Raw genomic sequence first — 14848 nt, forward strand, 5'->3', positions numbered from 1 at the left:
GGAGAGTTGCTCCTTCGTCAGGTGAGGTGAAGAGAAGCACACTGGCACAGAATTTATAATTGGAGAGAGCAAAAGGTCATACAAATGGTGTGAATGGAATGTCAACAGGCTGAATAATAAATGTCTGCATTTATTAAGAGTGTCTGACGGTCTAAGTAAACTGTCAACAGCTGAATCACAAGTGAAGGGATAATCTATAATCTGATTAATCAAGGTATAGGGATAATTACAAAAAATTAAAAATAAGGTGGTGCTGGAGACTAACCAAATGATTAGAATAACATGATAGGTAGAAGAGTCACATGCAGAGGGTCTAACTAAAGTAACAGCTATGGAATATTGCCATAACCCAATTGTCATCAATTCTGTCAAGGCATGGAGAGCAATGCATCAGGGTGAGGGTACCATTTGAAGGGGGTACCTACACATCCTACAACCCTACTAACCATCCCAACCGCCCTCTTAACTCCTACCAGCTAGGGTCACACCACATACACCGACCACCCGGTAGAGAAAAAAAACCCAAGAGCAAGGTTAGGACTGTAGACAAATAAAAATAAATACGTCGCCCATTCCTTAACTTAATTTAGAAATTAGAAATAAATACTCTATCCATCCCGGGCATCATTCACTCAACTTATTACCAGAAAAGGAGACTCCACCAAGTCCCTTTTAAAGAAAAGCAAACCCAAACAGCTCTATCCTCTACGCCTATTCGGCCGTTCGACTCAAGTCATCATGTCCACAAAGATCTTCACTTTCTCTGATGAGTCAAACAAATATATAGATTCATTATAATTGATCTGAAGGACCGCTGGATATTTTAAAGAATACTGGATCCCAAGCTGTCTCAATCTCCTCTTGATGCCATTGTAGGACTTCTTTTTCCAAACCATTGTAGCCAAGAAGTCTTGAAAAAACATGACCCTGGAGCCACCACTTACCACTGCTTTCAGTTCCCTCCCCTGGGTTCTAGAGGCTTCCACGACCCACGGCTTATCTTTATAATGATGGAACCTTACCAGGACAGGGCATAATTTGCACCTGGCTTTCATGCTGCAATCTGGTGGGCACCTTTTCATTTGTTATTCTTCACTTCTGAGCCTCCAAGCCAAGGAACTCTGGGAACCACTCCTAGAAGAACTCCACTGGCCGCTCACCTTCCATCCTCTCTGGTATGCCAACAACATGCAAGTTCTCTCTTCTGCCCCTGTTTTTGAGATCGTCTACCAGATGTAACAGACCCCGGACCTGTGTTTCCAGGGCTTCAATCCAGCTCTTAGAGGAGTCAGTCTCTGCCTCTACCTCTCCAGCCCAGCACTCAAGCTCATCGGTCCTTCTTCCCAGGTCTTGCAGCATAGCAGCTACAGGAGCCAACTTCTCTTCAATTTTTTTTCCTGGATCTACCTCCCCAGGACCTCGCAGGATTTCACCAGGTCCTCAACCAGGGTTTGGTGAGTAAGCAAACCCGCTGCTTCAGAGGGCTGGACCGTGGCCCCGCCCCTGGGTGAGCTTCCTCCTTTCTTTGGCATTCTCCAGCTGCAAAGACACAGGTAAGTAAAATTTTTCAGGTTTCCAGCCCCTTTGCTGTGTTGTTACGCGCAATCAAATGTTTTGGATGGGTTCTGGCTCTCTGTCAGGTTGGTGTTGCAGCATGGAGCCCAGCGAACATGATTCTCCCAGGACGTCGCCATCTTGGATCCCCTCCTTGAGTGAATTTTAAACAGTTTTGCATGCCTGTTAATATTTCTGACCGACCTGGGAAATGCATGTTTTCACCAATCTGGATCCAGTGTTCTAGCAAAAGGTATAAATAGGGTGGTCACCAGGTCTTTAAACTAGTGAGTCAGGAAGAAGGGAAAAGGAAAACAAAGTATGATGATAAACAAAAAGTTAAGCAGCAGGTTAGCATGTGTGCAGGAGGGTTTAAGTTCAAGGCACGCTATGAAAGGAGTAAAAAGGAAAGATAATTCGGGAGATATTATTAGAGATGTTGGAAATCATGAGGGTAAGAAAACTAGCATAAAGACACTTTGCTCACAGCATTTGTAACAAGGTTGATCAGTTAACGGCACAAATCGTCGCGAATGAATATGATTTAGTAGTCATTATGGGGAGGTAGGTACAGGATGGTCATAACTGGGAGTGAAATATCCAGGGGTATCAGACTCTTTGGGAAGGATAGATAGGAAGGTAAGGAAGATGGTGTAGCTCTGACATTCAAGGACGACATTAGGGCAGTGCTGAGAAATTATATAGGTTCTGTGGAGAATAAGGTTGAATCCATTTGGGTGGAAATTAGAGATTCTAAGAAGAAGAAGTCACTGATAGGCTGGTGATGATAATAACATCACTTTGGGGCAGGCAATAAACAAAGAAATAAGTAATGCCTGTAAAAATGGTACGGCAATTATCATGGGGGATTTTAATCTACATGTTTGGGGTGGCATGGTGGCTCAGTGGTTAGCACTGCTGCATCACAGCGCCAGGGACCTGGGTTCAATTCCCGCCTCAGGCAATTATCCATGTGGAGTTTGCACATTCTCCCCGTGTCTGCGTGGGTTTGCTCCAGTTTCCTCCCACAGTCCAAAGATGTGTAGGTCAGGTGAATTGGCTACGCTAAATTGCCTGTAGTGTTAGATGGATTAGTCAGGGGTAAATATAGGGGAATAGGTCTGGGTGGGTTGCTCTTCGGAGGATCGGTGTGGACTTGTTGGGCCGAAGGGCCTGTTTCCACACTGTAGGGAATCTAATCTAATCATGTCGGTTGGTCGAACCAGCTCGGTCAGGGTAGCCTTGAGCAGGAGTTTGTTGAGTCACAGTCACTTGATAGTTTTTTCAAACAGCATGTAATAGAACAAACAAGGGAGCAAGCTATCCTTGATCTGGTCCTTTGTAATGAGACAGGAATAATTAATGATCTCAAAGCACCAGGGTCCCGGGTTCGATTCCAGCCTCAGGCAGACTGTCTGTGTGGAGTTCTGCACATTCTCCCCATGTCTGCGTGGGTTTCCTCCGGGTGCTCCAGTTTCCTTCCCCAGTCCAAAGATGTGCCGGTCAGGTGGATTGGCCATGCTAAATTGTCCATAGTACAAGGTGTATTAATGAGAGGGAAATGGGTCTGGATGGGTTACTCTTCAGAAGGTCGGTGTGGACTGGTTGGGCCAAAGGGCCTATTTCCATACTGTAGGGAATCTAATCTAATCAGTTAGGGATCCTCTTGAAAAGGGGAGAAAGTGAAGACTGCGAATATTGGAGATCAGAGTCGAAGACTGTGATGCTGGAAAAGCACAGCCGGTCAGGCAGCATCCGAGGAGCAGGAGATTCGAGCATAAGCTCTTCATCAGGAATGAAGGGGTGGCCCACGGGGGCTAAGAGATAAATGGGAGGAGGGGGGGGACATCCCTGAGAGGAAGATAGCTGAGAATGCAATAGGTGGATGAAGTTGGGGGTGAAGGTAATCGATGGGAGAGGAGGGTGGAGCGGATAGGTAAACCCATCAACTCCCACAGATACCTGTACTACACCACCTCCCACCCTGCCTCATGAAAAAACAATATCCCTTATTCCCTATTCCTCCACCTCCATTGCATCTGCTCCCAGGACGCCTGGTTCCAATGCAGAACACACCAGATGACCACCTTCTTCAAAGATCGCAAATTCCCCTTAGACTTGGTCGATGATGCCTTCCAGTGCAACTCATCTACTTCCCACACCTCTGCTCTCGAACCCCCTACCCCTCCACCCCCAACAATGACAGAACCCCCACCCCCTGGTCCTCCACCATCCACCTCAACAACCTCCGGACACATTGCATTAGCCTCTGCTCTTTTCACAACCTAGAAAAAAAGACTCCACCACCAGGGACATATTTCCTTCCCCACCCCTATCTGTGTTCTGTAAGGAGCATTCCCTCCGCGACTCCCTTGTTAGGTCCAGGCCCCCCCACCAAACCACCCTCCCTCCTGGCATCTTCTCCTGTCACCGCAAGAATTGTAAAATCTGCACCCACACCTCCCCCCTTACCTCCGTCCAAGGCCCCAAGCGATTTACCTGCACTTCTACACACATGATCTACAGTATTTGTTGCTCCCGATGTGGTCTCCTGTACACTGGGGAGACAGGACACCAACTTGCGGAATGCTTCAGAGAACATCACCAGGACATGTGCACAAAACAACCCCACTGCCCTGTAATCCAACGCTTTAGATCCCCCTCCCACTCTGCCAAGGACATGCAGGTCCCGGGCCTCCTCCACTGACGAACCCTTAACCACCCTATGCCTGGAGGAAGAATGCCTCATCTTCCACCTTGGAACACTCCAACCACATGAGATCAATGTGGATTTCACCGGTTTCCTCACTTCTTCCTCCCCCCCCCACCTTATCCCAGATCCAACCTTCCAATTTGGCACCACCCTCTTGACCTGTCCATCTTCCTTCCCACCTATCTGCTTCACTCTTCTCTCTGATCTATCACCTTCACCTCCAACTTCATCTACCTCTCGTATTCTCAGCTCCATCCCCTTCAGTCCCACCCTACTCCCATTTATCTCTCAGCCCCCTTGGACCACCCCTTCATTCCTGATGAAAAGCCTATGCTCGAAACGTCGAAACATTGATCCCCCTGCTCCCCGGCTGCTGCCTGACCGGCTGTGCTTTTCCGCACCACACTCTTCGACTCATCCACTTGGAAAGAGCAATCACTATGATGGAGAGTGTGAAGATAAAATTCAACACCGATGTCCTGTGCTTAAACAAAGGAGACTGCAATAGAATGAGGGAGGACTTGGCTAAAGTAGACTGGAAACAAAGATTTTAGAGTGGGACAGTTGACGAGCAGTGAAGGACTTTCAAGGCAATTTTTCAAAGTGCTCATCAAAAATATATTCCAGTGAAAAGGAAGGACTGTAAGAAAAGGGATAATTTGCCATGGGTGTCTAACGAAATAAGAGAGGCAATCAAATTGAAAAAGAAGGCATACAAAGTAATCAAGATCAGCAGGAAACCAGAAGATTGGGAAAGCTTTAAAGGTCAACAGAAAGCTACCAAAAGAGCTATGAAGAAAAATAAGATAGAACATGAGAAAAAACTAGCACAGAATATGAAGACAGATAACAAAAGTTTCTATAAATATGTAAAAAGAAAATGAGTGGCTAAAGTAAACATTGGTCCTTCAGAGGATGAGAAGGGGCATTTAGTAATGGGGGTATGATGAAATAGCCAATGCATTGAACAGGTATTTTGTGTCAGTCTTCACAGTGGAGTACACTAATAACATGCCAGAAATTGACAAAGAGACGAAGGTAGGTGAGGACCCGGAAACAATTGTTATTATGGAAGAGGTAGTGTTGGACAAGCTAATGGAGCTAAGGATAGACAAGTCTCCTGACCCTGATGGAATGCATCCCAGGATACTAAAAGAGATGGAGGGAGAAATAGCAAATGCACTGGCGGTAATTTTCCAAAAATTCGCTGGACTCTGGGGCAGTTCCAGCAGTTTGGAAAACAGCAAATGTGACACCACTGTTTAAAAAGGGAGGTAGACAAAAGATGGGAATTATAGACCGGTTAGATTAACCTCTGTCTTGGGGAAGATGCTTGAGTCTATTACCAAGGATGAAATAGCAAAACATCTAGGTAGAAATTGTTCTGTTAGGTAGACACAGCGTGGTTTCATGAAGGGCAGGTCATTCTTAACTAATTTTTTGGAATTCTGTGAAGACATTACGAGCAAGGTGGACAATGGGGATCCGGTGGATGTGGTGTACCTAGATTTCCAAAAGGCCTTTGACTGGCTGCTGCATAAGATAAGGATGTATGACATTACAGATAATGTGTTAGCATGGATAAAGGATTGGTTGACTAACAGGAAACAAAAAGTGGGGATAAATGAGTGCTATTCTGGCTGGCAATCAGTGACTGGTGGTGTACCTCAGAGATAGGTGTTGGGACCACAATTATTCACAATTTATATAGATGATGTGGAGTTGGCGACCACATGTAGTGTGTCAAAGTTTGCAGATCACACTACGATGAGTGGCAAAGCAAAGTATGCAGAGGAACATGGATACTTTAAGTGAGTAGGCAAAGTTCTGGCAGATGGAATATGATAATAAATGTGAAGTCATCCATTTTGGTAGGAGTAACAGTAAAAAGGGTTGTTACTTGAATGGTAAAAAGTTGCAGCATGCTGCTATGCAGAGGAACCTGGGTGTCCTTGTGCATGAAACACAGAGGGTTGGTCTGCAGGTACAGCAAATAATGAGGAAAGCAAATGGAAATTTGTCCTTCATTGCTAAAGGGATGGCGTTTAATAGCAGGGAGGTTATGTTGCAACTGTACAGTAGGCTGGTGAGGCCACACGTGGAGTATTGCATGCTGTTTTGGACGCCTTACTAGAGAAAGGATGTACTGGCACTGGAGGGAGTGCAGAAGCGGTTCACCTGGTTGATTCCAGAATTGAAATGGTTGGTTTATAAGGAGAGACTGAGTAGACTGGGATTTTATTCATTGGAATGCAGAAGACTGAGGCGGGGATGGGGTTGGGATGTTATAAAAACATGTAAAATTACGAAGGGAATTAAGTTGGAAGTAGAGAGGCAAGTTCTACTGGCAGGTGAAACTAGGAGAAGAGGGCATAGCCTCAAGATTAGAGGGAGCAGATTTAGGACTGAATTGCGAAGCAACATCTTCACCCAAAGGGTTGTATATCTATGGAATTCCTTGCCAGGGAAGTAGTTGAAGCGACTTCAGTAAATGTTTTTAAAGCTAAGGTAGTTTTTTTTTGAACAATATAGGAATTAAGGGATATGATGAGAGTGTGGGTAAGTGGCACTGAGTTCACAAAAAGGTCAACCATGATCTCATTGAATGACAGAGCAGGCTTGAAGGCCCTGGCGACCTACTCCTGCTCCTAGTTGTGTTCTTATGGTTTATCCTTTGAATTTCAGTTATATTTTATGAAATTCTCCACCTTTTTATTATTTATCACCAGGTGACATGCTTGTTTTACTTGCTGTTAAAGTAGTTTTCAATGGACTCCATTGAAAGAAAGCTATTGGAATGATTGATAAATGAATATTTGGTATAGTTTTCAGAGGCTGTTTCTTTGCTTCCATTCCCACTCCTAAAAATGTGATTGTTTGATGTAGAACCCACCCTGTGTGTCAGTGTGTCCTGGTTTTAAGATACCTCTCTCAAATCAGACAATCTCGAGGGCCTCCTAATCTATTACAATTTGTTTCTAAATTGGTTATTGTTTGAGTTGCAACTTGAAGGATGTTGCAATATGACTCCTTTCACTTTGGATGCAATGATATCGCAAGATTGAAAGTAAAAAGTGATGTATCTTTTCTTACAAGGATTACAGGTAAATGTGCATTTTCACAAAAAGATGTTTCTTAATTTCTCCCCATTCTGTCAGATTTACTCCCCTCTTATTACAAACTTCTGATAACTCACCATTGAGATGATGCTTCATGTACAATTGAGATGAATAATGTTGGTAGGCTGTTTGATTGTGAATGAAGCAGGAATCATACCTAATGTTTTATTTTCCTCCATAAGTTCCTAACCCAGGACCGCTAAGACACCCTTACCCTCTGCCCCTTTGCTGAAATCCATGAATGCCCTATAGATTAGGATAAAATTTGAGAGTTTTCTGGTTTATGTGGCTCATTCTCAGATTACTTAAGAAGTGATCAAGAAATGAAGTTTATATGTTTAACTTTTTTATTGCTTTCATTAGATTGTCATTTGGAGAAACTGCCCATGAGACCGCAAGACCGAGCACGTGTTATTGATGCATCCAAGCATGCTCATAAGTTCTGTAATGTTGAGGAAGATGAGAGCATTTATCTTCGACGGTACGTTGGCTGTGTCTTTTTGGGTAGTGGTAATGTTCTTTGGGTAGTTGAAAATGAAAGTGTCTACACTTGAATCAACAGTGACCTGTTGCAGTATGACAGATTTCTGGGCAAAAGATTTTACTGTCTGCTGTGAAGTGGTATTGTCCTCAGAAAAACATCACTTTATGATTTAGTTATAAAAGAAATCATCTGTGATGCAGGCACTTGAGCAGCTAAGGTAATGAAGAGAGATTTGCAGAATCTTCTTCATAAAAAGAAGTCTTAAGAGATAACTGACCAGCACATATGGTTGTGGGTAATTGAATTGCAGAAGCAATTTCCATTTCATTCATTACTTTCTTGAAACAAGTCAGGGTCATGTTACATGTATGTGCAAATGTGAATTCTGAATGAGTCTGATTGGTTCAAACATTCATCGTTTTATTTTTCCTGTTTGTAGGCCACAAGGGATAGAAAAACAATTCAGGAAAAAATGTGGAAAGTAAGTACCTGTCATTTAGTTATAATTGAATCATTTTTGTCAGTCCAACAGTGGTGTTGCACATGGGAAGTTGAGATCAAGTGCATTCAGAAATAAAGTGGGATCAACAGTGGTGGCTCTCTGGTTTAAAGTGCTACACTCTTGGGGAATAGCACTGTCATGGTAGTGACAATTTTATAAGCTTAAGAAATGTTGAAGTTTCATGAAAGCAGCTTTAGCAATGGAAGAAATAGTAAGACTCTGTGACAAGCAAATGAAATTTAAGGTAAGATGATGCTGTTAATTTTTATATGTGTGAAAAATTAGCAGAAAATTACTTGTTCCAAGAATTGAAAGAAACAACGTTTTTATTTTCTAATGGAAGATGTCAAATAAAATGGTTCCTTTTAAATTGTGAGAACACTAGTAGCCATGACTGTTGAGGTCATGCAATCTGCAGGAGGCTGATGAATGTAGAATTGAATTATCAGCAAGTAGTGGGTTTGAGAAAGTGTTATGTTTATCTTTTTCACAGTCCTCAATATGTTTCATTTATACAGACTTTGACAACCATTCTATGTGGTCAAAAATGTTTTATTTCGAGAGAAATGTAAGATATAGCTGGATACCAATGAGAAGTTATGGATATAAATTAAGAGAAATAGGGAGCAATTTCCAAAGCATGTGGTGGATAAGGGGGTTGAAGGGAGGGAAAGGGGAATATTGCACAAATACTGAATTCTGTAAAATGTTCGTGGTAGCACCCTTTATCAAAAGGCTTTGCATTCAAGCCGCATTGCAAAAACAAGGGCATTTCATCTAGTTGAGTGCAGCATTTAGGTATTGCTTTGTGGAAGGAGCCATTTTTGGATGAGAGGTAAAATAGACATCCTCTCCTCCTTGCATGGGGGGATGTAAACTTGGATCTTTCGGATGTACATTTACCCCTTGGCTGCAGTTACTTTTATCAAAGTCAAAGTTGTTTAGCTTTTCTTGTTGTTTGTGGAGCCTTGGCACTTGTAAAATGCTGGAGGAGAAAGTGAGGTCTGCAGATGCTGGAGATCAGAGCTGAAAATGTGTTGCTGGAAAATCGCAGCAGGTCAGGCAGCATCCAAGGAACAGGAAATTCGATGTTTCGGGCATAAGCCATTCCTGAAGAAGGACTTATGCCCGAAACGTCGAATTTCCTGTTCCTTGGATGCTGCCTGACCTGCTACGCTTTTCCAGCAACTTGTAAAATGCTGGCACATTTGACGACAGGAAATTGATTGTGAAGCATTTTGAGATGTCCACAACATGTGAAATTCACAATTTAGTTGCACGTTCTTTTCTTTCAGAAAGAAACTAGATAGCTAAGACTTTAGTTTTAGTTGGAAGGATTTGATTGGAGTTTATTTGGAAGTATCACTGTTTGTATTCAGGTATTTCATGTTTCTGTGCAGTGGCTACTCTTCATGGAATAATTTATAGATTGCTGAGAATAAATGGACTTCCAACCTAAATGTCATTACCATTACCCACTGAGCAATTAGATGAAAAATTGCACTATCTTTAACTAATTTTTAAAAATAAAATGAGTCAAGATTTCTGTCCAGTTGTCCAGGGGGTTTTTGTCTCAGTTTTTCTTAAGTTGATGAAACTTGTGCAAAGGATCTCAAAATTTTAGGTGCAGCTTAAGTGTGATCTTACATACCAGGTGAGAAAGCGTTCTATAAGAAACCAGCCCTGTGACCAAAGCCCTAGATTGGATTAAATACCATTTGAATTTCCACTAATAGCCGCAGCTTGCAGGTCTCTGAGGAAGACCTAAATGCTGAGCTTTCTTTTTAAATGCATGGACACTGGGAAAAAAAAACTTTTTTAAAAGCTTTTTAATGTGATTTTACTTGAATCTATTTAGAAACTAGCAGCTGGTTTTATTTAATTACCTTTCAGTTATTTAAAATCAGGTTACTCGTGGTGGCCTAGACAGTTTGATCAAATTGCTTTTTTCTTGTGATAAACCTATTTTAACTGCTTTATATAAATGACTCCAGGGCTCTTTAAAAATCAGTCAGAAACATTGCCCAACTGCAATGGAACGTAGCAGTCTGTGTGTTTAGTGATATGCAAATGAATTTGAGGAGAAAAATGTAAGGAAGACTAAAATCCAGTGCAACTTACGTCAGGACAGTCAGTTACACCCATGGCCGAAACACTGCTGCAGAGCCTGTTAATTTTTAAGTGGAAAGTTAGAATTTCACCATCTTTAAGTATTGGATAAGAATGAATTAGGCTTGACAGCTGGAAGTTTTGACCGAGGTGCATATATGAAGAGGCAAAATAGGCGAAGGAGGGCATACTTAGAGTGCATGATGAAAACAAAAAGCAAGTACAGGGTAATAATAACAATGAAATAACTCCTAGTGCTGAAAGGGTGGAGGCTTGATGGATGAAAAGAATGGCCTTTTAGGTAAAAGGCTTTCCCTTCTATTTTGTCTGGGGTTGTGCGTACGCTAGAATATTATCTTGTGAATTAAGAACAGCAATCAACTCCTAGACTGCTTTGAATTTTGGAAAGTTTGAAGTTATATTTTATGGTTTTCATAATGTTGTAGAGGCGCAGAAACCGACCCTTCGGGCCAACCAGTCCATGCCTATCATGATCCCAAACTAAACTATTTCCACCTGCCTGTTCCTGGCCCATATCCAAATGTCTTTTAAACATTGTAATTGTACCCACAACCACCATTCCCTCAGGAAGTTTATTCCACGTGCAAACCATCCTCTGTGTAAAAGAAATTTGCCTCTTCCGTCTATTATAAATGTCTCTCCTCTCTCACCGTAAAAGTGTACCCCTTAGTCTTGAAATTCTCCATTTTGGGTAAATGACAACTACCATTAAGTCTATCTATACCCCTCATTATTTTATAAACTTCTATAAGGTCACCTCAGAACTGCCTACACTCGACTGAAAAAAGTCCCAGCCTATCCAGCCTTTCTTTCATAACTCAAATCTTCCATACCTTGCAACATCTCTTCTGAACCCTCTCCAACTTGATAATATCCTTTCCAAAACTGGGTGAACAGAACTGAACACAGTATTCCAGAAGAGGCATCCCCAATGTTATTTGTAACCTCAGCATAACATCCCAACTGCTATACTCCAAGGACTGAACAATGAAGGCAAGCATGCCAAATGCCTTTTTAACCATCATATCTACATACGATGCAAACTTTAAAGAATTATGTAGCTGCATCCCTGGGTCCCTTTGTTCTAAAGCACCACCCATTAATTGTATAAGCCCTACCCTTGTTTGTTGTACCAAAATGCAATACCTTGAACTTTTCCAGATTGACCTCCATCGGCCATTTTTCAGCCCATTGACCAATTTGATCAAAATCCTTTTGTAGTCTTAGAAACCTTCTCCACTGTCTACTAGTCCACCAATTTTGGTGTCATTCGCAAACTTACTAACCATGTCCTCTATCTTCTCATCCAAATCATGTCATTAAACCGATTATGTATCCAATTGGCAAGCTCACCCTGAATCTCATGTGACCTGACTTTACTAATTAGTTGACCATGTGGAACCTTACTAAAATCCAAATAAACAACATTTGTCATCATCGACCTTTTTGGCAGCTTCCTCAAAAAACTCCATCAATTTTGAGAGACACTATTTTCCTCAAACAAAACTACGCTGACTATCCTTAATCAGTTTTTGCATATCTAAATGGCAATAAATACTATCTTTTATAATCATCTCCAACAATTTACCCACAACCGAAGTCAGACTCACAGGTCTGTAGTTCCCTGGTTTCTCCTTACAATCTTTCTTAAACAAAGGTACAACATTAGCCACCCTCAAGTCATGAGGCACAACCACCTGATGAAGGGGCAGTGCTCCGAAAGCTAGTGCTTGCAAATAAACCTGTTACACTATAACCTGGTGTTGTGGAATTGTTAAATTTCTGCAAGGGGTCTTGTAATTTCCTCCCTTCCTTCCCACAGCATTCCGGTACATTAGATCAGGTTGCGGAGATTTATCCACCATTATATTCTGAGACCTCTAGAACTTACTCTCCTGTAATTTAAACTGTTTTTAAAACATTAAAGTTTATTGAATTATTAATAAAAGTTACAATGAATTTGTTCATCAGATTATAAGATTTCAAAGGCAGTTGAAATGGGCCCCTTTGCAAGGTTAAAAGGGTGGTGCAGGAAGCAAGCTCATTTTAAGTTCTTACATTTCAAGAATCAAGTCAAATGAGTAGTAGAATGAAAACGATGTGATTACATAAAGTCTTTTCAACATTGTGAAGCTTCGAAAAAGTTTAATATCACAGCAAGCAAAAATAATTCCAAAAGTGCCTGTGGTATAATACATTCCTTAATGTTTAGGAACTACAAAAGGAATTTATCTTCAATGTCAAGAGTTATTTAGCCCACCTCATTTGTAAAATACATCTGTTGTGTTTGATTTGTTTCATTCCTTGTATAGAAGGAGGAAACATTTGACGAGATGATTACCAAAATAAACAGTTAAATTGGAATTTCTTGATTTTGTTTAATGGAAGTCTTGACGCTAATTTGTTAACAGCAAAGGAATGTTTGGCTCGTAACAAACCTTTATTAAATCATTTCAGTTTTTGACAGTGTTGACCTGCCCTTTTATTTTAAACTGTATTTTCATGTTTATAGCACTTTGTTTTTGCTGTGCGTGCTTCAATTGTTTAATTTACATGAAACGGCACCATGTTCCTTTCATAACCAGCTGAAAAATTCTGAAAGAAGCAACAGAATTTTGAGAATAAACTGTAAGGAGGTGATTATAAACTTTTAATTTTCTTTTGATTATTTAAGATTTTAATTATCTTTTAGCTGTTGATTTAAAAGATGTACTGTCTTTTCTAAGTATTTGGTTTATTTTTGAAATTTCACACGCTTAAGGCTTCTAGATATTTGTTTATCTCTTAGTTGTTAAAAAACCTATAAAAGTGTAATGACTGTGCAACTTTGCAGATGTGGACTGCTCCTCTTTTATCAGCATCAACAGAAGAATACTCCCGTTACATTTATTGTAGATGGTGCTTTGGTGAAATTTGGACAAGGATTTGGCACCACGAGTATATACAGCCAAAAGCAGGAACCACCAAAGAAGGTAATCCTTTAAAAATAAGGGAGAAATTTTGAATATTTATTTATTGCAATTTTCTGTCAACTGTTCAGACAATTAAAGGGTCACCTAACATCAACATTTATTTTCAGTAGAAAGCTGAAGATGTAGATAATAGACGAATAAAGGAAAGAAATATCCCAAAATAGTTGAATGTTATTCTAGCAAAGAAGACACTAAAGATTAGATTAGGTTCCTTACAGCGTGGAAACTGGCCCTTTGGCCCAACAAGTCCACACCGACCCTCTGAAGAGTAACCCACCCCATCCCATTTCCCTCTGACTAATGCATTTAACACTATGGGCAATTTAACATGGCCAATTCACCTAACCTGCACATCTTTGGATTGTGAGAGGAAACCAGAGCACCCGGAGGAAACCCATGTAAACACGGGGAGAATGTGCAAACTCCACACAGACAGTAGCCCGAGGCTGGATTCAAATCTAGGACGCTGGTGCTGTGAGGCAGCAGTGCTAACCACTGAGCCACCGTGCCGCCCTAAAGTGACTAACCCAGTAAAATATGTGTATGTATATTATCCATTATTAATCTCGAGACCCTGGTAAAGTCCTGAGGAGCCAGAATCAAAACCTGCCATGGCAGATGGTGGAATTAGAATCCAATGCAAATCTGGAATTAGGAGTTTAATAACAACAATAAAACCAATTCTAAATGTTAGAAAAACTCATCTGGTTCACTGATGTTCTTCAGGGAGGATAACTACCATTCTTAACTGAACAGAATTGAATTAGGTTTATTGTCACATGTACTCACATTAGTACATGAAAAGTTTCCAAGTGGCCACTTATGGCACCATCTTACATACGGAACCTAAGGTACAAAGAAAAATAAGGAAAAGAGAGTTTAAAAAGTTAACCATTACAGTCCTTCTTGCTAAAAAATGCAAAAACAAAGAAACATAGTTTACAGTTGAACACCACAGTCCATAAGTGCTTGGCCGTCCTGGCACGCCTTGCAAGGGCTCAACCTCCCCAGCTTTGGGCTCGGGCTCGACCTTGACCTTGCCCCTGCCGCCACCAGCTGCCTCCAACTGCCTGTTCCCGCTTTCCCTGCTGCCATCAGGATTTGTTTGCTCCCGCATTCCCGCAGGATTCCCATGCTGGTACCATTCTGGACCTCGAAGAAGCCATGATGCTGCTGAATGTCAGGATTCTGTGTGGGTGTATCAGCCACCTTACGGCTGACTGCCAAAACCCCCAGCTGCTGCTGTCGCCACTGCTGTCTCCATGACTGAGCTTCCATTTCCCCCCAACCAAAGTGAAGCAGTTGGAGGAGATAAGCTCTGGCTCTGGAGCATGCCTCCACCGCCATCTTGGGCCACCTGGTCTGGCCTACATG

The 14848-nt window shown here is 41.6% G+C and overlaps 1 protein-coding gene across 1 annotated transcript in view; it reads left to right on the plus strand.

Moving 5' to 3' along the window:
* steep1 (STING1 ER exit protein 1) overlaps positions 1–14848 on the plus strand; it is a 56727-nt gene that overhangs the window by 16164 nt on the left and 25715 nt on the right. Inside the window, exons 2-4 of the mRNA XM_060832052.1 lie at positions 7750–7867; positions 8310–8351; positions 13336–13474. Of these exons, the coding sequence (XP_060688035.1) occupies positions 7750–7867; positions 8310–8351; positions 13336–13474 (299 nt within the window). The remainder of the gene's footprint in view (positions 1–7749; positions 7868–8309; positions 8352–13335; positions 13475–14848) is intronic.

Source organism: Hemiscyllium ocellatum, chromosome 11 (assembly GCF_020745735.1).
Source record: "Hemiscyllium ocellatum isolate sHemOce1 chromosome 11, sHemOce1.pat.X.cur, whole genome shotgun sequence".
In the NCBI taxonomy this organism is placed as follows: Eukaryota; Metazoa; Chordata; class Chondrichthyes; order Orectolobiformes; family Hemiscylliidae; genus Hemiscyllium; species Hemiscyllium ocellatum.